The 25,164-nt window shown below is 47.5% G+C and overlaps 1 protein-coding gene across 2 annotated transcripts in view; it reads right to left on the bottom strand.

Annotated features, from left to right (window-relative positions):
- The window catches only part of HIP1 (huntingtin interacting protein 1), a 320,025-nt gene that overhangs the window by 239,378 nt on the left and 55,483 nt on the right, over positions 1-25,164 (bottom strand). For both annotated transcript variants that reach the window (XM_030222554.1, XM_030222555.1), the window contains exons 2-3: positions 20,655-20,718; positions 13,628-13,770 (exon numbers count right to left, since the gene is read on the bottom strand). In XM_030222554.1, coding sequence (XP_030078414.1) covers positions 13,628-13,770; positions 20,655-20,718 — 207 coding nt within the window. The remainder of the gene's footprint in view (positions 1-13,627; positions 13,771-20,654; positions 20,719-25,164) is intronic.

Here is a 25,164-nt window from a genome sequence, read left to right as displayed (position 1 = left end):
CGCAAACAAACTGGGCAACACAATAATAATGGGGGATTTCAATTACCCGCATATAGACTGGGTTAATGTAACATCTGTACACGCAAGGGACATAAGATTTCTTGATGAAATCAAGGACAGCTTCATGGAACAGCTAGTTCAGGAGCCGACAAGAGAAGGAAAAATACTAGACTTAGTCCTTAGTGGTGCTCATGATCTAGTGCAGGGGGTAACGGTACGAGGGCCGCTTGACAACAGTGATCATAATATGATCGGTTTTGATATTGGCATTGAAGGAAGTGAAACTAGGAAATCAAGTACGCTAGCGTTTAACTATAGAAAAGGTGATTACGACAAAATGAGAAAAATGGTGAAAAAAAGACTGAAAGGAGCAGCTCGCAGAGTAAAAAACTTGCGTCAGGCGTGGATGCTGTTTAAAAACACCATCCTGGAGGTTCAGGACAAATATATTCCACGTATTAGAAAAAAGGGAAAAAAGACTAAACGTCAGCCGGCGTGGCTAAACAGTAAGATAAAGGAAGTCATTAGAGCCAAAAAACAATCCTTCAGAAAGTGGAGAAGAGAACCAACTGAAAGTAACAGGATAGATCATAAGGAATGCCAAGCCAAATGCAAAGCGGAGATAAGGAGGGCAAAAAAAGACTTTGAGAAGAAATTAGCGTTGGAAGCAAAAATACATAGTAAAAATTTTTTTAGATACATTAAAAGCAGGAAACCGGCCAAAGAGTCGGTTGGGCCACTGGACGAAAATGGTGTTAAAGGGGCGATCAGGGAGGACAAAGCCGTAGCGGAGAAATTAAATGAATTCTTTGCTTCGGTCTTCACCGAGGAGGATTTGGGGGGGACACCGGTGCCGGAAAGAATATTTGAAGCGGGGGAGTCGGAGAAACTAAACGAATTCTCTGTAACCTTGGAGGATGTAATGGGTCAGTTCAGCAAGCTGAAGAGTACTAAATCACCGGGACCTGATGGTATTCATCCCAGAGTATTAATAGAACTAAAAAATGAACTTGCGGAGCTACTGTTAGAAATATGCAATCTGTCCCTAAAATCGAGTGTAGTACCGGAAGACTGGAGGGTAGCCAATGTTACTCCGATTTTTAAGAAGGGTTCCAGAGGAGATCCGGGAAATTATAGACCGGTGAGTCTGACGTCGGTGCCGGGCAAGATGGTGGAGGCTATTATTAAGAATAAAATTGCAGAGCATATACAAAAACATGGACTGATGAGACAAAGTCAGCACGGATTTAGTGAAGGGAAGTCTTGCCTCACCAATCTAATGCATTTTTTTGAGGGGGTAAGCAAACATGTGGACAATGGGGAGCCGGTTGATATTGTATATCTGGATTTTCAGAAGGCGTTTGACAAAGTGCCGCACGAAAGACTCCTGAAGAAATTGCAGAGTCATGGAATCGGAGGTAGGGTATTATTATGGATTAAGAACTGGTTGAAAGATAGGAAGCAGAGAGTAGGATTGCGTGGACAGTATTCTCAGTGGAGGAGGGTAGTTAGTGGGGTCCCGCAGGGGTCTGTGCTGGGTCCGTTGCTTTTTAATGTATTTATAAATGACCTAGAGATGGGAATAACTAGTGAGGTAATTAAATTCGCCGATGACACAAAATTATTCAGGGTCGTCAAGTCGCAGGAGGAATGTGAACGATTACAGGAGGACCTTGCGAGACTGGGAGATTGGGCGTGCAAGTGGCAGATGAAGTTCAATGTTGACAAGTGCAAAGTGATGCATGTGGGTAAGAGGAACCCGAATTATAGCTACGTCTTGCAAGGTTCCGCATTAGGAGTTACGGATCAAGAAAGGGATCTGGGTGTCGTCGTCGATGATACGCTGAAACCTTCTGCTCAGTGTGCTGCTGCGGCTAGGAAAGCGAATAGAATGTTGGGTGTTATTAGGAAGGGTATGGAGTCCAGGTGTGCGGATGTTAAAATGCCGTTGTATCGCTCCATGGTGCGACCGCACCTGGAGTATTGTGTTCAGTACTGGTCTCCGTATCTCAAAAAAGATATAGTAGAATTGGAAAAGGTACAGCGAAGGGCGACGAAAATGATAGTGGGGATGGGACGACTTTCCTATGAAGAGAGGCTGAGAAGGCTAGGGCTTTTTAGCTTGGAGAAGAGACGGCTGAGGGGAGATATGATAGAAGTGTATAAAATAATGAGTGGAATGGATCGGGTGGATGTGAAGCGACTGTTCACGCTATCCAAAAATACTAGGACTAGAGGGCATGAGTTGAAGCTACAGTGTGGTAAATTTAAAACGAATCGGAGAAAATTTTTCTTCACCCAACGTGTAATTAGACTCTGGAATTCGTTGCCGGAGAACGTGGTACGGGCGGTTAGCTTGACGGAGTTTAAAAAGGGGTTAGATAGATTCCTAAAGGACAAGTCCATAGACCGCTATTAAATGGACTTGGAAAAATTCCGCATTTTTAGGTATAACTTGTCTGGAATGTTTTTACGTTTGGGGAGCGTGCCAGGTGCCCTTGACCTGGATTGGCCACTGTCGGTGACAGGATGCTGGGCTAGATGGACCTTTGGTCTTTCCCAGTATGGCACTACTTATGTACTTATGTACTTATGTACTTATCCTGCAACCGCGGGAGGAGCTGACTGACTCTAACATCGCCGAAGCGGGAGGGGTACAAAGCTGCCCTACAGCCGCACGAAGCGGGAGGGAGCGCCGGCAGAATTTAGGTCTCAATCCAGCCCCGTAAAATGGAGGGGAGAGGAATGCAGCAGCTCACTGTAACACAAAATCGTCTCAACTCCTGAAGAATCCAATTGAAAAAACTTGAACACGAAGTCCTCCTGAACAGGAACTGAAGACTAAACTTGAACCTGAAATGTAACCAGAATATAAACAGTACAGATATCTGGGAGGGGCTATGGATTGATCAGCTACGATTAATGGAAAGAAAATTATCAGGTATGATACATAATTTTACCTTCCATATCATCATGCTGATCAATCCATAGACTGGTGGGATGTACCGAAGCAGTACTCACCCAGGGCGGGACATAGAAATCCCTGACCGCAACACTGAAGCTCCAAACCGGGCCTCCGCCCGAGCAGCCACAGTCAAGCGGTAATGTCTTGAGAAGGTATGAGCCGATGCCCAAGTTGCCACCCTACAAATCTCTTCCAAGGAGACGGACCCGGCCTCTGCCATCGAGGCCGCCTGTGCTCTAGTGGAGTGAGCCTTCAGCTGGATAGGCGGCACCTTCCCCGCGGCCACATAAGCTGCTGCAATGGTTTCCTTGACCCATCGTGCTACTGTAGGCTTGGCAGCCTGCAGACCCTTATGAGGACCTGCGAACAGCACAAACAGATGATCCGACTTCCGGAAATCATTGGTCACTTCCAAGTATCTGATGATGACTCGTCTCACATCTAGATATTTGAGAGCAGAGTACTCCTCTGGGTAGTCCTCCCTACAAAAGGAGGGTAGACAGAGCTGCTGATTCACATGAAAGCGAGAAACAATCTTGGGCAGGAAGGAAGGCACTGTGCGAATAGAAACTCCTGCCTCAGTGAACTGCAGAAAGGGCTCTTGACATGATAGCGCCTGGAGCTCGGAAACTCTTCTGGCTGAAGTGATAGCCACCAAAAAGACTGCTTTCAACGTCAGGTCTTTCAGAGATGCCCTCGACAAGGGTTCAAAAGGCGGCTTCTGCAAGGCTCTTAGCACCAGATTGAGATTCCACGCAGGTACCACTGAGTGCAGAGGAGGGCGCAGGTGATTAACTCCCTTGAGAAAGCGCACCACATCTGGCTGCGAGGCCACGGAAGCACCCTTCAGGCGACCCCTGAAGCAAGCCAGAGCCGCTACCTGGACTTTAAGGGAACTGAGCGACAGGCCTTTCTCCAGACCTTCTTGCAGGAACGCCAACACTGAAGAAATTGGAGCAGTGAAGGGAGAAAGAGAGCCTGCTTCACACCACAATGCAAAGGTACGCCAAACCCTGGCGTAAGCAGTAGAAGTAGAGCGCTTCCTCGCTCTCAGCATAGTGGCGATGACCTTGTCTGAGAAGCCGTTCTTCCTCAGACGCTGCCGCTCAATAGCCAGGCCGTAAGACCAAAGGGGGAGGGATCCTCCATCACCACGGGACCCTGATGCAACAGGTCCTGCTCCGCTGGCAGCCGCAGAGGGCCATCCACTGAGAGCCTGATCAAGTCCGCATACCAGGGACGTCTAGGCCAGTCCGGACCCACCAGGATTATCCGGCCCGGATGCTTTGCCACCCGGTCTAGCACCCTGCCCAACATGGGCCAGGGCGGGAACACATAGAGAAGTTCCTGTGTCGGCCACTGTTGGAGAAGAGCATCTACTCCCAGAGATCGAGGGTCCCGTCCTCTGCTGAAAAAGCGCGGCACTTGGCAATTGGCCGATGACGCCATCAGATCTAGGCTCGGCTGGCCCCAGCGCTTCGTGATGTCCAAAAACGCCTGAGCAGATAGCTGCCACTCTTTGGGATCCAAGGTATGGCGACTGAGAAAGTCCGCCTTGACATTCATGACTCCTGCAATGTGGGCCGCCGACAGCTGTTCCAGGTTCGCTTCTGCCCACTGGCATAGCTTCATGGCCTCCTTGGCTAGAGGGGCGCTCTTGGTACCTCCCTGGCGATTGACATAGGCCACAGCCGTGGCATTGTCCGACAGGACCCGTACTGGCTTCAACATCAGTACCGGGAGAAACTCCAAAAGCGCCAACCGAATGGCTCTGAGTTCCAGGAGGTTGATAGACCACTTTGCCTCTGCAGGAGACCAGAGCCCCTGCGCTGTCCTTCCCAAGCAGTGGGCTCCCCAGCCCATCAAAGAGTCGTCCGTCGTGACGACAACCCACTCCGGGGTCAAAAGAGGCATTCCTGCGGACAGCTTGTCTGGCCTCAGCCACCAGCTCAGCGCCTTGCGCACTGCTGGATCCAAGGGAAGGCGCACAGCGTAATCCTCCGACACTGGAGTCCATCGCTGCAGCAGAGAGTGCTGTAGAGGTCTCATATGGGCCCTGGCCCTGGGCACTACTTCCATCGTGGCCGTCATAGAGCCCAACAGCTGCACATAGTCCCAAGCCCGAAGAGGAGAGGCTACTAGGAACTGGTCCACCTGAGCCTGAAGCTTGACAATCCGATTGTCTGGCAGGAACACTCTGCCCACTTGGGTGTCGAAACGAACTCCCGGATACTCCAGGGACTGAGTCGGGCGCAGCTGGCTTTTCTCCCAGATAATGATCCACCCCAGGGAGCTCAAAAGAGCAATCACCCAGTCTGAAGCTCTGCCGCACTCTGCATAAGAGGGGGCTCAGATCAACCAGTCGTCCAGATAAGGATGGACTTGTACTCCTTCCTTGCGTAGGAAGGCCGCGATGACCACCATTACTTTGGAGAAGGTCTGCGGAGCAGTAGCCAACCCGAACGGGAGGGCTCTGAACTGGAAGTGTCGGCCCAGGACTGCAAAAAGCGTTGATGAGGAGGCCAGATGGGAATATGCAAGTAAGCTTCCTTGATGTCCAAGGATGCCAGGAACTCCCCTGCCTTCACTGCCGCTATAACAGAGCAGAGTCTCCATTCGGAAGTGTCGAACTTTCAAGGCCCGATTGACCCCTTTGAGGTCGAGGATAGGCCGCACAGAACCTCCTTTCTTTGGTACCACAAAGTAAATGGAGTAACGTCCCTTGCCAAGCTGATCTTCTGGCACCGGAACGACCACACCCAGGCGGATCAGATTGTCCAAAGTCTGCTGCACTGCCACAGCTTTGAGCGGAGACTTGCAGGGAGAGTGCACAAACCTGTCTCTTAAGGGTCGGCAGAACTCTAGCTTGTAGCCATCTCTGATGACTTCCAGCACCCAAGCGTCTGAAGTTACCCTGGTCCACTCGCCCAGAAACGAGGATAGGCGTCCTCCAATCTGCTCTGGACCATGGACCAGCGCCCCGTCATTGGGTACGAGACCCTGGGGGAGGACCGGAGGAGGCACCTCCGGGACGGCGGTCTCTGCGAAAGGAATGCTGCTTGGGGGAGAAGTTCCTTTTGAAGGAAGAGGGGGCAGAGGAGCCCGACTTGCCCGGGCGATACCGACGGGCTTCCTGAAACCGTCCTTTGGAGGAACCAGGGCAGGCACCACTGGCCCGAGCCCTGACCTCCGGTAACCTCTTGCCCTTAGACGTGCCGAGATCGGTCACAATCTTGTCCAGCTCGACCCCAAAGAGCAGCTTGCCTTTAAAAGGCAACTTAGCCAGGCGAGACTTAGAGGCGTGGTCAGCAGACCAATGCTTCAGCCAAAGCCAGCGCCGTGTAGAGACTGTCTGAGCCATACCTTTAGCCGAGGCTCTCAAGACATCATACAGCAAGTCTGCCAAGTAGGCCAAGCCCGATTCCATGGCCGGCCAATCAGCCCTCAAGGAAGGATCTGAGGGGGAAGCCCGCTGCACAATCATCAGGCACGCCCTGGCCACACAGGAGCCGCAAACTGAGACCTGCAAACTTAAAGCCGCCGCCTCGAAGGACGAATTTAAAGTCGCCTCCAATCTTCTGTCTTGGGCGTCCTTTAGGGCCGTGCCACCTTCCACCGGCAACGCCGTTTTCTTAGTCACCGCAGTGATTAAAGAATCCACGGTAGGCCAAAGAAAGGCCTCCCGTTCACCTTCAGGCAGAGGATAGAGGCGGGACATAGCCCTAGCCACTTTAAGGCTCGCTTCTGGGAAATCCCATTGAGCCGAAATTAAGGTGTGCATGGCATCATGCACGTGGAAGGTTCTAGGCGGGCGCTTCGTCCCCAGCATAATGGCAGAGCCAGCAGAGGCTGAGGGAGAGACGTCCTCTGGAGAGGAAATCTTCAAAATGCTCATGGCCTGCACTAACAGGTTGGGCAAATCCTCTGAGCGAAAGATCCGCGCTGCAGAGGGGTCATCCGCTCCATCCGAGCGGGAATCCGTCTCCTCCAAGGAGTCCCCAAAGGACCGTTGGGAGAACTCAGATACGCTCCCCTCATCTACATCAGAGGACTCTAGGGCCTGGAAATCCACCCGAGGGCGTTTGCTTCCGGAGGCCTCAACCCCTTTATCAGACAGGGGAGTAGGGGCAGCGTTTTGCATAAGAAAAGCCTGATGCAGCAGCAAAATGAACTCAGGGGAGAAACCCCCCAAACTGTGCACTTCTGCAGCCTGGGCCACAGCCCTAGACACACCCTCAACCAGCGCTCGCAAGAGCGGTGGAGAAACATGCTGCGCATCCAAAATGGCGTCCGGTGCGAAACTCCGAGAAGGAGCCGCGCGGGAAGAACGGCGTTTAACTTTTGCTGCTTTCTTGCCATCGCCCGAATCAAGGGTGACCATAGCATTAACGTCTCCCACCTCGAGGGCGGCCCAAGAAGAAGCTGTCCGAGCAGAGTGGCCGGCCAAAATGGAGGGGGCGAGCAGCAGGGGATGGGCGCTTATGGCGGGAAAAACCGCCGCACCGGAGGAAGAACCGGGACACTGACCGGACTCCAAACTGACACCCAAAAAAGGCGATTCAGGCTTTGAAACCCCCGCATTCCCGCTAGACGCGCCCACACGGTCCGGGGAGCGATTCTTCGCGCCCTCGCCCTCCGACGCCATAAGCCACGTGGAGACCGATCGGGGAACCCCCTGCCCGCTACAAAAGGTAAAAATTACCTGCTGTTCGCTCCGAGCTGTAACGAACTGGTGTCCCAGTGAGCAGCTGCAATAAACGTTGAAATAAACGTTGAAATAAATGCCCTTAAAGGACGTTCAAAATTTTTTTTTTTTTTTTAACGGAGCCAGCGGGAGGGGGGAAGAAAAGGAGGGACCTGGCACCACCAGGTTTGCACTTGCTCAAGAAGAGCCCTCAACCCCAGGTACTCAACAAAACCTAAGAATTAGGCTTGGAGACCTAGCCAGAGCTGCTGCTATGTGTGACCACCACCTGCTGAGATAGAGAACATACAGAGGAGTTTCCGGCAGCACATGACCACATATAGGGAGGCAAAAGGATTGCTCTCTATCTCCACCTGCTGGTAGATGGACACAACCCACCAGTTTATGGATTGATCAGCATGATGATATGGAAAGTACCTTTTATCTGTAGACACACACTGATGGCTCTGCGGCATCCCACCTGCACAGAAACAGGTAGTCTGTGTCCTAGAGGGCAGAATAGACAGAAGGTCACGTACTGTCTTCTGATCTTAGTATCACCGCTGCAGTTCTCAAGAGTGGTCCAGTGACAGATATGGGCCATGGGGAAGGGAGGGACAGGGAGGTTTGGAGGAGAGATGTTGTGGCTGTGTGGGCAAAAAAGCACACAGAGGGAAATGACAGAAATGGGAAAACAGAGACTCAGAAGGCAGATGGACACAGGGGAGGAGGGCCTACAGGAACTCAGTTTTACTTAGGTTCAGGCAAAGTTTGTTGTTTTTAGCCCATTGGTGGTAGTCAATTCATTCAGGGCTGTAGATCGTCTGGGTAGAAACAGAGCCGAGTATCCATCGATCAAATCAGCTCGGCTAATGGCTTGAGGTAGATAATAAATGAAAAGGTGATATCCTTGTGGTACCCCGCAGGTCAGGGTCCTTGGTGGCGACGAGGTGCTGCCAAACTACATGGACTGTTGCCTATTTGATAGATTGGATCTAAACCAGGCACTGTGCCACCGATACCTGATTCTGTCAGTCATGCTAACATGATATTGTGCTCCACTGTGTGAAAAGCTACTGAGAAATCCAGCAATGCTAACACCGAGGCAAATCCCGTCTCAGTTTCTGTGAAAATCATCTAGCAGAGATACAAGGGCTGTTTCTGTTCCATATCTGGGTCCGAGTCCAGACTAGCATCGCTCTAGCTAGTTTCTCTTTTCTAACCAAATCATTGAGCTGAACACAGACTGTTCTACAAAGTTTCCTCGAAATGGGATGTTAGATACTGATGGTAACTTTCAACTTGTCCTGGGCAAGGCCATTCTTTAGGAGAGGCTGAACCACTGCTCTTTTTAATGGGGGGGGGGAAAGGTTTGGTATTGACGTTCTAGGCCCCACTGCGATATTTATGGTGCTGCCTTTTTCCCAGGTTGGGTCCTTGTTGTGTGAGTTTTGGAAGTTAGAATGTAGAGCAGATCTACCATTTGAGTACTAAGAGGCATATTTTCAAAGCACTTAGCCTCCCAAAGTTCCATAGAAACCTATGGAACTTAGCCTCCCAAAGTGCTTTGAAAATATGCCTCTAAGTGAATTTTTGATGATTTTTGAATTACTTTACAATATGCCCAGCTGTTACCGAGATTACGTTAGAACAGAATTTGTTTTTGTATGGCAAGTTTTATGGGGAAACGTCCTAGACTTTTTCTGCACCCCTTGTTGGGAAAGGGGCCAAGGGGTTCTGTGGATGCAGAATATATGATTGAATTTAATACTGTACGGGGGGAGCATACGTATGTTGATGGACTGAGAAGAGGCCGGTGGCTCAATGGGGCCAGTGGCGTATCAAGGGCAGTCCGCCCCGAGTACAAATAAAAAACGGGTGCTCCGCTCCCACTGCTCCATTCCCTCTTATTCAGGCCGCCGCTATTCAGTGTTGCCAGGTGGGCGGTTTTACCGCCCAATTGGGCGGTTTTCCGTGACCCGCCGCGGGAAATTTTTGCCTGCAGCGGGTCGCGGTTTTTTGGGCTTCTTTTTTTTCTTTTCGGCGGTTTTCAGTCGTTTTTTTTGGCCACAGGGGGCGGGGTTAGTGACGTTTTGGGCGGGGTTAGTGATATTCTGGGCGGGGTCGATGACGGGGGAGGCGGGGCCGGTGACGACGGGGGCGGGGTGATGACGCGGGGGCGGGGGTCAGGGCGGGGTTTGAGTTTGGGCGGGTTTTGGGCTGTTTTTAGGCTGGATTGGGTGGGAAAAAATTTTTCCACCTGGCAACCCTGCCGCTATTGACTCTCCTCCAGTCCCCAGTCTCTACCTGCCCATCCTCATAGCCCTCAACAGCCCCCTTCTCGTTTCTGATGCCCAGCGCCCTGCATTTTTAAAATCTAATCTTTGAATTAGCAGCACAGCATCTGTGAAAGAAGCAGGCTGCCTTGGACCTTCGCTCATTGTCCTGCCCTTGCAGAAACAGGAAGTTACATCACGGGAGGGCGGGACACAGTAAGGGAAGGCCCAAGGCAGCCTGCTTCTTTCACAGACGCTGCATGCTGGCGCTGCACTGCTGATTCAAAGATTTTTAAAATGCAGGGCGCCGGGTGGCAGAAACGAGAAGGGGGCTGTCAAGAGAACTGAGGGTGGGGACTGGGGACTGTGGCTGGAACTAACAGATAAAATAGGGGTTAGGGCTGGAACTCGGGGGGGGGGGGCTGAAAAAGGGGGCTCAGATGGGAGAAGGGGGCTCAGATGAGAGAAGGGAGCTGGAACTGGGGGTTGAGTGCTATGGCTGGAGCAGGGGCAGAATGTTTCTGGGGCTGAAAGGGGGGCAGATTGGAGAATGGTGACGGGGCTGAAAAGGGGGGGCTGTAATGCAGGGCTGGTGAATGAAGGGGGGGGCTGAAAAGGGAGAGAGGTGGGAGAAGTGGGCTGTGGCTGGAACTAGGGGCAGGTGGGACAATGGGAATGGAACTGGGGGGCTAACAAGAGGGGGCAAAGAGAGAGAGAAAGAGACAGAAAGGACAGACCCTGGATGGAAGGGAGAGAAAGAGCAGACAGTGGTTGGAAGGGAAAGAGAGAAAGCAGAAGATGAGGAAAGCAGAAACCAGAGACAACAAACTGTGAATATTTTTTTTTCTTTATAATAAAGTAGTATTGTATCTGTTGTTTATAAACAGAAATAAGGTAATCTTTTTATTGGACTAATTTTAATACATTTTGACTAACCTTTGGAGACCAAAACCCCCTTCCTCAGGTCAGGACAGGATACTGTAACAGCAGTATACTGTACTGACCTGAGGAAGGAGGTTTTGTCTAACCTCTAACCCTCGTCGTCTCTTCGCCACCCTTAACGCCCTCCTCAAAGTGCCCTCCGCTCCCCCCCCCCCCCACTCTCTCCTCAATCACTGGCTGACTACTTCCACGACAAGGTGCAGAAGATCAACCTCGAATTCACCACCAAACCGTCTCCTCCTCCGAAATGCACCACTTGTTCCTCTGACCCCATCCCCACCAACTTACTTAACACCATCTCTCCTACTGTCACCCCCCCATCTGTGATATCCTCAACCTCTCTCTCTCCACTGCAACTGTCCCCGACACCTTCAAGCATGCTGTTGTCACACCACTCCTCAAAAAACCATCACTTGACCCTACCTGTCCCTCCAACTACCGCCCCATTTCCCTCCTACCCTTCCTTTCCAAGATTTCTCTCCTCTCATGCCATCCTCGATCCGCTTCAATCTGGCTTTCACCCCTTACACTTGACAGAAACGGCACTATCTAAAGTCTGCAATGACCTGTTCCTTGCCAGATCCAAAGGTCACTACTCCATCCTCATCCTCCTTGACCTATCCGCCGCTTTTGACACTGTCAATCACAATTTACTTCTTGCCACACTGTCCTCATTTGGGTTCCAGGGCTCTGTCCTCTCCTGGTTCTCCTCTTATCTCTCCCACCGTACCTTCAGAGTACACTCTCATGGTTCTTCCTCCACCCCATCCCGCTCTCTGTTGGAGTTCTTCAGGGATCTACACCTCTTCTCTGGGCTCCCTGATCTCATCTCATGGCTTCCAATATCATCTTTATGCTGACGACACCCAGCTTTATCTCTCCACACCAGACATCACTGCGGAAACCCAGGCCAAAGTGTCGGCCTGCTTATCCAACATTGCTGCCTGGATGTCCAACCGCCACCTGAAACTGAACATGGCCAAGACCGAGCTTATTGTCTTCCCACCCAAACCCACTTCTCCTCTCCCTCCACTCTCTGCCTCAGTTGATGGCACCCTCATTGTTCCAGTCTCATCTGCCCGCAACCTCGGAGTCATCTTCAACTCCTCCCTCTCCTTCTCTGTGCATATCCAGCAGATAACCAAGACCTGTCGCTTCTTCCTCTATAACATTAGCAAAATTTGCCCTTTCCTCTCTGACCACACCACCCGAACTCTCATCCACTCTCTCATTACCTCTCGCCTTTACTACTGCAACCTACTCCTCACTGGCCTCACACTTAGCAATCTATCCCCCTTTCAGTCCGTTCAGAACTCTGCTGCACGTCTTATCTTCTGCCTGGACCGATATACTCATATCACCCCTCTCCTCAAGTCACTTCACTGGCTCCCGATCAAGTACCGCATACAGTTCAAGCTTCTCCTACTAACCTACAAATGCACTCGATCTGCAGCCCCTCCTTACCTCTCTACCCTCATCTCCCCTTACGTTCCTACCCGTAACCTCCACCCTCAAGACAAATCCCTCCTTTCAGTACCCTTCTCCACCACTGCCAACTCCAGGCTCCGCCCATTCTGCCTCGCCTCACCCCATGCCTGGAATAAACTCCCTGAGCCCATACGCCAGGCCCCCTCCCTGCCCATTTTCAAATCCTTGCTCAAAGCCCACCTCTTCAATGTCGCCTTCGGCACCTAACCACTATACCTCTATTCAGGAAATCTTGACTGCCCCAACTTGACATTTCGTCCTTTAGATTGTAAGCTCCTTTGAGCAGGGACTGTCCCTCTTTGTTAAACTGTACAGCGCTGCGTAACCCTAGTAGCGCTCTAGAAATGTTAAGTAGTAGTAGTTGTCCTCTGAAAGCTAAATGTATTAGTCCAATAATGGTATTATCTTATTTTCTATATTTGTTTTATTTCTATTTGTTAATTTGTAAAGTAGCGATTGGTATGTTTTTTTCAAATTTACATCTGCTATCTTCATAATTTGCACAGTAATAGGGGACATACATCACTATCACTGTTTCTATGGTGTTGCATTGTACGCAAAGTCTGGCTTCTTGGGGGTTCGGTTTCATTTTTGTCTAAATATTTCTATTTTTAGTTTGTGGTTACTTATTCTATAGTGGAATAGGGAGTATCTGTGACTGTGAAAAAGACATGGATTTCTGTTGGCATTGACTGTGCAGGATCGACAATCTGTACTATTCTGACTGGTTTCGTTTTACAGTAGGTGAATTGATGTTCTAGTGCTCACTGCAATGTTTAAGATGCTGCCTTTTCCTAGGTACACCCTTGTGTGACTCGTAAAAGTTACTGCTTATGGTATGGTAGAATTGCTCTGTAGGTCCTGAGCGTTTTGTATTCTCAGTATGCCTGGTACTGGATTTTGGAGGGGGGCTGTTAAAAAATGATCGGGCCCGGGTGTCAAATACCCTAGGTACACCACTGATGGAGGCTGAAGAGTGCAACCTATATTACTTTCTCTCTTAAGCCCTCAATGTAGCCTTCAGGCACTGAAGCCTGCACTGCTGCCCTCCCTGAAATTATTTGTTGGGGTTGAGGCAGAGGATGGGTTTTGATCTTTCAAAAAGTTGGCAAAAAAATACAAGCCAACAAACCAGGGGCACAGTTTATCAAAGGCTCTATATCTGTGGCACTGGACAAACATTGGGAGTCAGAACCTACTTACACTCGTCAGACAGGAACCCACAAACTGGCACAGGACACACATAGAGGGAGTATAAGAGGCTGTACTTACGCTGGGGTGTCCATCACGAAGCAGCTTATGGAAGACATGGCAGAATTTCCAGCACAGAACTGCATTGCTGGACAGCGGAAGCCGATTCACGACAGACCAGAAGGTCTGAGCACCTTTCTCATGGTGAGTTCCCAGGATGCAGGGTGAGGCCAAGGTCAAGGAAAAGGAAAAAAAAAGAGAGGTGCCCTACAGAGACCAGATACCCACCACTCCTAATGTATTCCACTTTAACAGCTGCAGCTTCCCTTCTGGACAGTCACTAACAAGGAACAGCAACAACATTTAAGAAATACACTTTTGCATCAATATTCAAAGCAACTTCAACTTCTCTGAGGCTAACCATGGATATCCAGGGGTACTTAACCGGTTTCTGCCACTGAATATCTGTGGCTAGCACCAACGCCAAAACCAGCTAATTTGTCGGCACCTAATACATTACATTAAGGTCTTATATCCCACTAATACCTTTTCAGTTCTAAGCGGTTTACAAGGTTTTTGTGGTTATCAGAACATTCCTCTGAGAATTACAATAGTGGCTGTGGAGATAAGCAGAAGTCTAACTACAATACATATTTCTTAAATAGGAAAGTTTTAAAGATCTGATGAAGAAGGGTTACCTTCGAAAACTAATCAAAAAATGTATTTAGTCCAATAAAAAAGGGTATCATCTTATTTTCCTTTCTCTGTTTTATTTTCTTTTATTTCTATTAACTTTTTTCAGAACATGAGATAAGCTAGTGTAGGGGAGTACATTCTGTCAATGTCTTTCCAAAGTCTGGCAGCTTGAATGGCAAGAGATTTGTCGAAGAGCACTAGTCTCTTCTGATACGGGGAAAGTGAAGAGATTGGTGGCTTCTTGTCTCCTTGATCTTGTTGAGGTTGCAAAGCAAAAGTGCGCTAGAAGGTAGCTGGGGGATCATCCTTGCAGTGTTTTAAAGAGGAAGCATGCCAGTTTGAAGAGCACTCTCGCCTCAATGGGGAGCCAGTGTAGTTTGATGTAGGAAAACGAGATACTGTCGTATTTTGATAGCCTGGAGATTAGTCTGATTGCTGTATTTTGAATGGTTTGAAATCTTTTGAGCAGGGTTTTTGTGCAGCCCAGGTACATTAGGTTGCAGTAATCAAGAGATGATAATACCAGCATGTATACCAGCCGTTCATATTGGCTGATTTCAAAGTACTTCCAAATGGTACGGAGCTTTCTCATTAGGTGGAACCTTTTTCTAACCAGGGTGTTCACTTGTGCTTCCAGAGACTTGGCCACCTAGGAGTTTAACGGAAGGAAAGAGATTGAAGTTCACTTGGTTGATGGTGATTGATTTAGGGATTTGATCTGGTTGTGTGTTGAAGCAAATATATTTGTTTTTTTTCAGTACTGAGTTTTAGCCTGTGAACACACATTCATTTTTCTAGTAGGTTGATGCATTCTTGGACCCTAGATACGTCTATCTTGAGAATTGATTGTATGGGGATTAGTACCAAGATATCATCGGCGTAAATGTAGTGGAGAAAGCCATTTTTATCTAGGATCAGAGAAAAACATTGATCAGTATTGGAGATAGGGGGGAGCCTTGAGGGACCCCACATCTGTTGCTCCAGTTTAGGGATAAGTCTGCATTTATTTTGTCCCTATATGATCTACTTTCCAAGAAGCCTCTGAACCATTTTAGAACATTACTTGTGATTCTCATTTCTTCGAGGTTCCTAGTATAGTCTATTAGGTCAAACACTGAGGACAGATCAAATTGAAGTAATAGTGCACTTTTTCCTTCACTTAACAGAAGTCAAGCATGGAGCTCAGAACTGTTTCTGTGCTAAAGAGTGCACAGAATCTTGATTGAGATGGTGGAAGGATATCATGCAGGTCCAAGTAGTGAGTGAGCTGTAGGGTTACCATTTCCTCCATTAATTTAGTAAAGAATAGAACTGGTCTCTGTAGTTGGAGACCAGTTCACTCGGTTGGTTGGGTTCTTTTGGTATTGGTGTGATGATGATTTTAGCCAAACTTTGGGGAAATAATCCTAGTGACAGTTGCTGATCGATCCATGAGAGGTCACTGGCACAGAATATTGGTGGGGCGGGGGTTATTAATTGAGGAGGGTAGATGTCTAGTATGCAGCAAGAGGGTGCATACTTTGGTAAAGACAGACCATTGGGTGTTGTCAAATTCCTTCCAGATTCTGTTTGCAGGGGTGTTTTCTTTGAGGGACAGGGACGCTAGTGAGTCAAAATCTTTGTCGGTGGTGGAGGGGAGTCCAGTTCTAAGGTTATTCACCTTCTCTTGGAAATATGTTACTAGTTGGTTTGCTCTTCAGATCTGGAAGGTGTAGTAAGTGAGTTGATAATGGAGAACTGTTGTTTCATGTTATATCCCCCTTTTTGGATCAGCTCAGAGTAATATTTTCTTTTCTGGCTAAAGTTGTAGCTTTTTTGTAAGTATGGACTGCTGTTCACCAGTTGGCCTTGGATTGATTGGATTTCTCTTTAGTCCATTTGCGTTCAAGTTCTATGTATTCACATTTTAGTTTCAGGAGGTCTGGAGCGAACTATCTATCACTCTTCCTTATCAATTTAGTTTTGCAGCGAAGAGGTGCTATTTGATCCAGGATCTCGGTGCCAATTTTTGGCCAGTTGATTTCTAAATCAACTATTCTCCCTTCAGGCAGTTTTGGCTGTACAGCATCCCAGAAGTTGTTGGGTTCTAGTCTCCCTCTGGATGTAATGTGATGTCGTTGTAGGTTGGAGTTTTTCTTGAAGTGGTTCCAGTTGATTGTAAAAGTGTATCTGTAGTAGTACAACAACCATAGTGATTATTCCCAGCAAACATCTGATAGACTAATGGTTGGATTTGTATATCCATTGTCACTGAAGGAGACTAGGTCTAATTGGTGACCCTTATTGTGTGTTGGTGGGGGGTGGTATCACATAGTTTCTTCTATGTTTGTGCAGCGCTGCGTACGCCTTGTAGCGCTATAGAAATGCTAAATAGTAGTAGTAGTTTAGAGAGGACAGAAAAGCCCAGAGATCAGTTCTGCTGGTGTCTGACAGGTTTCTAAATGGACATAAATATCTCCCAGTAGTAGATTACAGGAGATTTCAATTGAGTTTTTTTGAGACAAACTTGCAGAATTGAGGGTAGGCTTTAGGCCATTTATTAGGGGGACTGTAATATAGTATGCATGTTAGATAGTCTTTTCATGAGGAGTCTTTAACATGGCATGTGAGGATCTCTAGGTCTGATGTTAGGTACGAGTCCGTAAGCAAAACATCAAATATGTTTTTATATATAAGGGCAATGCTCCCTCCATTATTCCTATTCCAGGATAGTGTGATAATTTTGTATCCTGTGGAAGTTAGTTCTTTGATTCGTGGGTCTTCTTCTGAAGCTAGGTAAGGCACACCCTGGCTGCATAAGAGCTACAAATAGAAGCCTGCAATGCCAGTGCCAACACCTCAAACGAGCGCTTCAAGGAAGCTTCCGGATGTAGGTCTTGCTTATCTTTCAATGCCACACCTCCCTCTAACGGAAGAGTGATCTTCTTGGTGACCGCCGTCACCACAGCATCCTGCTTATGGAGAGAAAAACTGTCAACATGAGCAGTGCCTACCGGGTACATAAGTATTGCCATACTGGGAAAGACCAAAGGTCCATCAAGCCCAACATCCTGTTTCCAACAGTGGCCAATCCAGATCACAAGTACCTGGCAAGATCCCAAAAAGTACAAAACATTTTATACTGCTTATCCCAGAAATAGTGGATTTTCCCCAAGTCCATTTAATAACGATCTATGGATTTTTCCTTTAGGAAGCCGTCCAAACCTTTTTTAAATGAGGCAGGCCATCGCTCTCTCCACCTTTAGGCCGCCATCCGGATCAGACCACTAGGCTGTAATCAACTACTGTATAGCCTCGTGCACTGGGAAGGCCTTAAATGGCTTCCTAGTGATTGCCTCTGGGTCCAAAATATTCAGTTCCTTCAAGGCACCCAAAATGAGGGCCAACAGCTCATCCCAATAAAAAATACGGATGGCCGTAGGGTCATCCTGTTCGTAACGAGCTCACCCTCCTCCTCCTCTAACCTAGGTGGTCTAGAGGACTCCCCTGAGCTCGCTAAAAGCAAAAGAGGGGGATAATGGAGTCCCCAATGATCCCACTTCAGACATGGAGGCCATCCTCCAGTGCTTCTGCACGGGGTCCTCCAAAAGGGTCAGAGAAATCAGATCATCAGCTCCAGAATTCGAATCCCGGATGCAGCAGTGGGTGGGCCTGCTTCAACAAATAGGCCTGATGGACGAGCAGAACAAAATCAGGGGGAAAAAATCCCCAGCCAGCTCTGCTCCTGCACTCATGCTCACAACAGCACCTGATGCAGCCCCTGTGTCGCCCAATGGGCCAGAAAGACGCACAAGTTCTCCCGACATCAGGAGCGAGAGATCCAAAGTCGCATCAATCACGGCTGCCAAGATGGTGTGAGCGCCAGAAACCCCACCATCAAAAAGCCCCATCGTGCCATCAGTCCCCAAGCTCTAAGAGCAACTAGCACTGCATACACCCACTGTGGAACATCTCTTCCCGCAGTGGGAACACCTTTTAACAGTTTCTGCTGCCATGTTGCCTCCCACGAAGCCCTGACAAAAACAAAACCAAAGCACTCACCACAGAAGATCAAACAGTCCCCCAAACATAGTGGCATCTCCCAGGAGGAGTTCAAACGGCACACCACGTTCCCCAATGCAAGGCACGTTCAGACACAGGGTTTCCTTGTTTCTATATTTGTTTTGTTTTTACTAGCTGAAAAACTGCAGAGGTTTTTGGGGTTTTTTTGGTGAGGAAGGCTATGGCAGCACAGCCAGGAAACCCTATGGGAGAACACTGGGAGTAGGGGAAATGCGGGGTAAGGCAGGGACCTGGCACCCAAGTATGACCTCAAAGTTGGATCCTTCAGCCACATACCCCCTGGCTCAACTGGCCAAACCAGCTCAGGAGCCCACACAAAGCAGAATCCAGGAGCTGGAGGGAGTTTGTCCACAACCTGCTGGAGATCGAGATATACTGAAGGGCTGAGGAGCTGGATGGATGTCCAGGATCACTGCCTTCATTTCAGTGTTCTCTATCGCCAGCTGCAGATAGGTGGATACAACCCACCGGTTTCTGGATTCATCTGCTGCAGAGGCTAAGGAATTATGGATGCTAAACAGCACAGATCCCAGTACAGATCCTTCGGGCACTCCACTGCTACCCTTTTCCATGTGAATAATTGCAACACAAAAAAAAGGAGGGGGAAAAATGTACAAGCAAATACTAATACAAAAAGAAGTAGGGGAGGACCAGCAGGCTTGTATTGAAGGAATCCAAATGTATAAATTACACCAGAGCATAGTAGAAACCAGCCAATGCTTATTGTCAAAAACAAGGAATGGACCTACAAGGAATTTAGGGTTCACATAAAGCAAATGCTCAGAGCAGGACTCGACATGAGCTGTGTTCCGGCAAAATCGCCTGCATCAGGAGTCACAATTAGCTAATAAATTTTGAGCATATCTGTGAGCAACAACAGGTCAATCCAAAATGGCATCATCTATACCAGCGTTTCTCAAGGCGGTCCTGGAGTACTCCCTTGCCCGTCAGGTTTTCAGGATATCCACAATGAATATGACTGAAAAAGATTTACATATAGTGAAGGCAAAATATGCAAATCAATCTCATGCATATTCATTGTGGATATCCTGAAAACCTGACGGGCAAGGAGGTACTCCAGGACCGACTTGGGAAACTGATACAATGGAGGCAGTGCGTGCAAACAGATTTCATACATATTCATTGGAGAAATCCTGAAAACGCAACTGGATTGTGGCCCTCTAAGACCAAGGTTGGCCAACCCTGATCTATAAATTTGGATTTCTTCAATACAAGCCGGCTGGTCCTCCCTTACTTCTTTTTCTACCATGAGGGTAATTGACCATTTAGTCCAACTCTCATGAGGAATTTTGTCAAACGCTTTCTGAAAAGTGGAGTGGAGGAGTGGCCTAGTGGTTAGGGTGGTGGACTTTGGTCCTGGGGAACTGAGTTGGATTCCCACTTCAGGCACAGGCAGCTCCTTGTGACTCTGGGCAAGTCACTTAACCCTCCATTGCCCCATGTAAGCCGCATTGAGCCTGCCATGAGTGGGAAAGCGCAGGGTACAAATGTAACAAAAATAAAATAGATACTATTGGAGATTCTACATGGAATGTTGCTACTATTGGACATTCTACATGGAATGTTGCTACTATTGGAGATTCTACATGGAATGTTGGAGATTCTACATGGAATATTGGAGATTCTACATGGAATGTTGCTAGTGGAACTCTGGGCAAGTCACTTAACCCTCCATTGCCCCATGTAAGCTGCATTGAGCCTGCCATGAGTGGGAAAGCGCAGGGTACAAATGTAACAAAAATAAAATAGATACTATTGGAGATTCTACATGGAATATTGGAGATTCTACATGGAATATTGGAGATTCTACATGGAATGTTGCTAGTGGAACTCTGCCCAGTTGAGAACTGTTGTTGCAGAAAGTGGGTCCAAGCAATTTGAAAGAGGACAAACTTGGGAGTGTGAGTGTGTGTGTGAGTGACTGTATGTGTGAGTGTGTTGGGGGGGGGGGGGGGTGTTGAATCCTTACATAATAGTAAATGAAAACTCCTAATGCTACATGCCAGCCCCAGTTCAGACTGACTGTGAAGCCTCTTCAAAAATGCAAGCCAGCTGATGTTCCCAAATGCTGCAAACCCAGGAAAACAGTAGGGTCAGAGCAATGAGGACAGTCCTGCAGGGCCAATGCCTGGACGGCCATTTAGCAAAGGCCACAAGGACAGTATGACAGAGCAGCATCACAGAAGGGGATTCGGTGCTCTCATTCCCTGTACCGACTACACTGAGCTACGTATATCTTCTTCTCTTTCCACATCCACCGGCCTCGCTCCGATTGTGTTGTCCCGCTGACCAGTCTTCCTGCCCACTTCCAGCACCCTTTAAAGGATATTCCTGGCATGTTTCTCCTTCACTGCCACTTCCTGAGTATTAATGGCTTTATTGATGCTCACAGTCTGAAAGAGAAGAAGAGAGATCAATGGCTAAGATAAAAGTTAGAAAAAAAGGGAAAAAATAGCAATGCCATGGGGGGGGGGGGGGGGGGGTTCCTTCCTTCCTGGCACAGAGTGGGTATTCACATACTCAGACTGCAGGCACCTGCCCTTTCCTCTGAGCACCTGTGGAAAGTTGGCAGCAATCCAACACTTCCTCTTCCAAGCAATTCAGCTTTGGAAAACACAGTCAACAAAAGACATCAGGTCCTAAGGATGTGAATACCCAGCTGGCACCCCTCTCTCCCCCGCCCTCCCAAAAAAGGGACAAAATTATAAATGGTTGCTACCTTTGCTAAAGAAATATTTATTCATAGTAAATATGTAAATGGCTTTTAATGAAATTAACTACAAAATAATTAAAGGTTATCAAAAGATTTACAATTATATATCCTCAGAAAATTTTTTTTAAACACAATATGATCAGGGGGGGATTTCACTCACAAAAATATAACAACATTTATTTTAAATTCACAAAATTATTGTGAAGAACTATTATAATATCACATAGTAAATGACGGCAGATAAAAGACCTGTACGGTCCATCCAGTCTGCCCAACAAAATAAACTCATTTTACATGGTAAATGCAATCGCGTTAAATAAATGTAATAATGTGCTCAGATTTGCGAAGTGTCACCACTGAACAACATGAGCAGGTGACTTCAAGGTCCATCGCTCCGCAAGTTCAAATCTGTATAAGCATTCATTTGATATGATTGTATTTATAATTATTATAATAATTCTTCACAATAATTTTTTGAATTTAAAATAAATTGTATTATATTTTTCCGAGTGGTATCCCCCTTCATCATACTGTGTTTTAGTTAATGAACACATGTCAAACATGACTGACTTCCAGTAGAGCAGTAGACAAGCTACGTTTCAAAACCTTCCAGATTTGAGTTTGTCCGAGCCCAAGCGTACTTATCAGAAGAGTGAATATCCCTCAACAATTTTTGCTGGCCTTTGAGGTACGTGTGAACATCTTTGCATGACATATGCTTAAAGTTATGCTGCATGAACATAGTAACATAGTAGATGACGGCAGAAAAAGACCTGCACGGTCCATCTAGTCTGCCCACGATAAACTCATACGTTTATACCTTACCTTGATTTGTACCTGTCTTTTTCAGGGCTCAGACCGTATAAGTCTGTGCAGCAGTATTTCCCGCCTCCCAACCACCAGTCCCGCCTCCCATCACCGGCTCCGGCACAGACCCCGTATAAGTCTGCCCTCCCCCATCCTAGCCTCTCAACCACCAACCCCTCTTCCCCCGCCACCCAATTTCAGCTACGCTTCTGTGGATCCATTCCTTCTGCACAGGATTCCTTTATGCCTGTCCCACGCATGCTTGAATTCCGTTACCGTTTTCATCACCACCTCCCGCGGGAGGGCATTCCAAGCGTTCACCACCCTCTCCGTGAAGAAATACTTCCTGACATCTTTCCTGAGTCTACCCCCCTTCAATCTCATTTCATGTCCTCTCGTTCTACCGCCTTCCCATCTCCGGAAAAGATTCGTTTGCAGATTAATACCTTTCAAATATTTGAACGTCTGTATCATATCACCCCTGTTCCTCCTTTCCTCCCTTTGACAGATTGAACCAACGGGGGGGGGGGGGGGAACAGAGCAAATCAGCAATGCCTTTCTCTCTCGTTAGCACCCCCATGTGTCCAGACTGACTAACAGACCACAGATGGTTTCTCTCATTACATGGGTAGGTGTGTTGGTCATAGGGGAGCTCCCCTCACTCTCACTGGACCAAAACCTTGGAACCCATTGCCCCCTGATTTACACTCTACAAAGAACTTTGAATCCTTTAAGACGATGTTGAAGATATACCTGATTAAACAGGTATTTGAATGAGACACACAGCCACAATACAATCACCGATGAAACTGAACATCTAGGACTACCAATCCAATCTCAGCAATTGCCTTGATATACCAAACTTATTTCAGGTGCCACAACTTGATTTCATACCAACACTGCATTGTTAAGCTATAAATTGTCTGACCTATTTTATCTGACCCGTTTTGCTGTCTGTGCATCAAACCTTCAATTTGCTTGTTGTAAACTGCTGAGAACAGCTTATAATTTTTTTTTTGTTACATTTGTACCCCGCGCTTTCCCACTCATGGCAGGCTCAATGCGGCTTACATGGGGCAATGGAGGGTTAAGTGACTTGCCCAGAGTCACAAGGAGCTGCCTGTGCCTGAAGTGGGAATCGAACTCAGTTCTCCAGGACCAAAGTCCACCACGCTAACCACTAGGCCACTCATCCACTGTTGCTACTATTTGAGATTCTACATGGAATGTTGCTATTCCACTAGCAACATTCCATGTAGAAGTTGGCCCTTGCAGATCACCAATGTGGACGCGCAGGCTTCTGCTTCTGTGAGTCTGACGTCCTGCACGTACGTGCAGGACGTCAGAGTCACAGAAACAGAAGCCTGCGCAGTCTTCTACATGGAATGTTGCTAGTGGAATAGCAACATTCCATGTAGAATCTCCAATAGTAGCAACATTCCATGTAGAATCTCCAATAGTATCTATTTTATTTTTGTTACATTTGTACCCCGCGCTTTCCCACTCATGGCAGGCTCAATGCGGCTTACATGGGGCAATGGAGGGTTAAGTGACTTGCCCAGAGTCACAAGGAGCTGCCTGTGCCTGAAGTGGGAATCGAACTCAGTTCCTCAGTTCCCCAGGACCAAAGTCCACCACCCTAACCACTAGGCCACTCCTCCAATTTCCATTTTGGGAGGTGACCCTTTCTGTGATATTTGCTTGGGAGCTTGGAATTTGAACTTACAGCATACGATCATCTGTGGTTTGCAGTAGATACGACTTGGAACTCATGCCAAAATCTGGCAGGCCCATCGCTCTGTATGGCCGATTTTGGCCTGTATGCAGCAGAGATCCTCAGGGTTGTATAAGCCTGAAGGCTCAGAGCGAAGGCCAAGAGGCAGCAGACATTAGCAGATACATTTTTCATTCTAAATAATGGGATTAGTGATTTATGGATTTTTTTTCTGAAAGATGTGATGTCAGGTCTAATAAAATAATCCTGACAGTTAGATCGGTGATATCACCAAGGCCCCATAAACCTAAAAGTCCAGGATGCGTGGAAAACAAGGTTCACACTGACAACGGATGGGGAGAAGTTCTGAATTAGCATTGAGGATTTGCTGAGCACTGCATCAGTGCGGCTGTACTGTTGATGAAGTGAATTACATTTCCTAGTCAATGGCAGTCTTGTTATGTAGTCTGGTGCCTGTGATAAGCAAGACCCTGAAGGGGGGGGGGGGGGGAGGGAAGAGGACACAGGACCTTCATTACCCTTATTTGTCTCCGAACAGCAAGGAGTTCAAGTGTTATGTTTGGGCACTGCTCTTTCCTGGAACGGTGAAGTACTGACAGAGCTCAGCATTCTTACAATTAGTGCTTCCTGGACTAAGCCCTTACAGTGCCAAGCTGAAAGGGCCACATTGTACCGGGCTTCTTGCTAGGGAACTATGATCGAAGCCAACTCCAAAGCGGCAATAGTCAGCTGCAGACACAGGTCCCTCTATCTTCCCTTACGCCACATCACAACTGAAAAGAAAATGTGAAGCTATGTCACAATTTAACCAATACCCGCACTTTTATATACCGTCCTGTCATTGAGTGCTTGACAGACACATATAGAACGATTAGGCTCATGGAAGATTAGAGCCTGCATAATGTATTTTAGAACTTCTGACAGTGAGGCACTGGTGGGATTAAAACAAATTCTTGGAAGCCAAGTCAATCAGAAGTTATGAAATACAATAATCAAATGATTTTAAAAAAAAAAAAAAGAGTGAAAATTACTTTCTTCTAATATTTCATCTATGATGTCCCACAAATCAGAGGAATATCTAGAACACTCTAGAAACAAAATAATGACGTACAGCAGGAAACCCACATGACACTGGATCAACCGCACCTTAAGTATTGTGTTCAATTCTGGTCGCCGCATCTCAAGAAAGATATAGTAGAATTGGAAAAGGTGCAGCGAAGGGCAACTAAAATGATAGTGGGGATGGGACGACTTCCCTATGAAGAAAGACTAAGGAGGTTAGGGCTATTCAGCTTGGATAAGAGACGGCTGAGGGGAGATATGATAGAGATATATAAAATAATGAGTGGAGTGGAACAGGTGGATGTGAAGCGTCTGTTCACGCTTTCCAAAAATACTAGGACTAGGGGGCATGCGATGAAACTACAGTGTAGTAAATTTAAAACAAATCGGAGAAAATTTTTCTTCACCCAACGTGTAATTAAACTCTGGAATTCGTTGCCGGAGAAAGTGGTGAAGGCGGTTAGCTTAGCAGAGTTTAAAAAGGGGTTGGACGGTTTCCTAAAGGACAAGTCCATAAACCGC

This window comes from Microcaecilia unicolor, chromosome 13 (genome assembly GCF_901765095.1).
Source record: "Microcaecilia unicolor chromosome 13, aMicUni1.1, whole genome shotgun sequence".
NCBI classification, from domain to species: domain Eukaryota; kingdom Metazoa; phylum Chordata; class Amphibia; order Gymnophiona; family Siphonopidae; genus Microcaecilia; species Microcaecilia unicolor.
The sequence above is the reverse complement of the archived record's forward strand: the minus strand, read 5'-3'. Positions and strand labels throughout refer to the sequence as shown.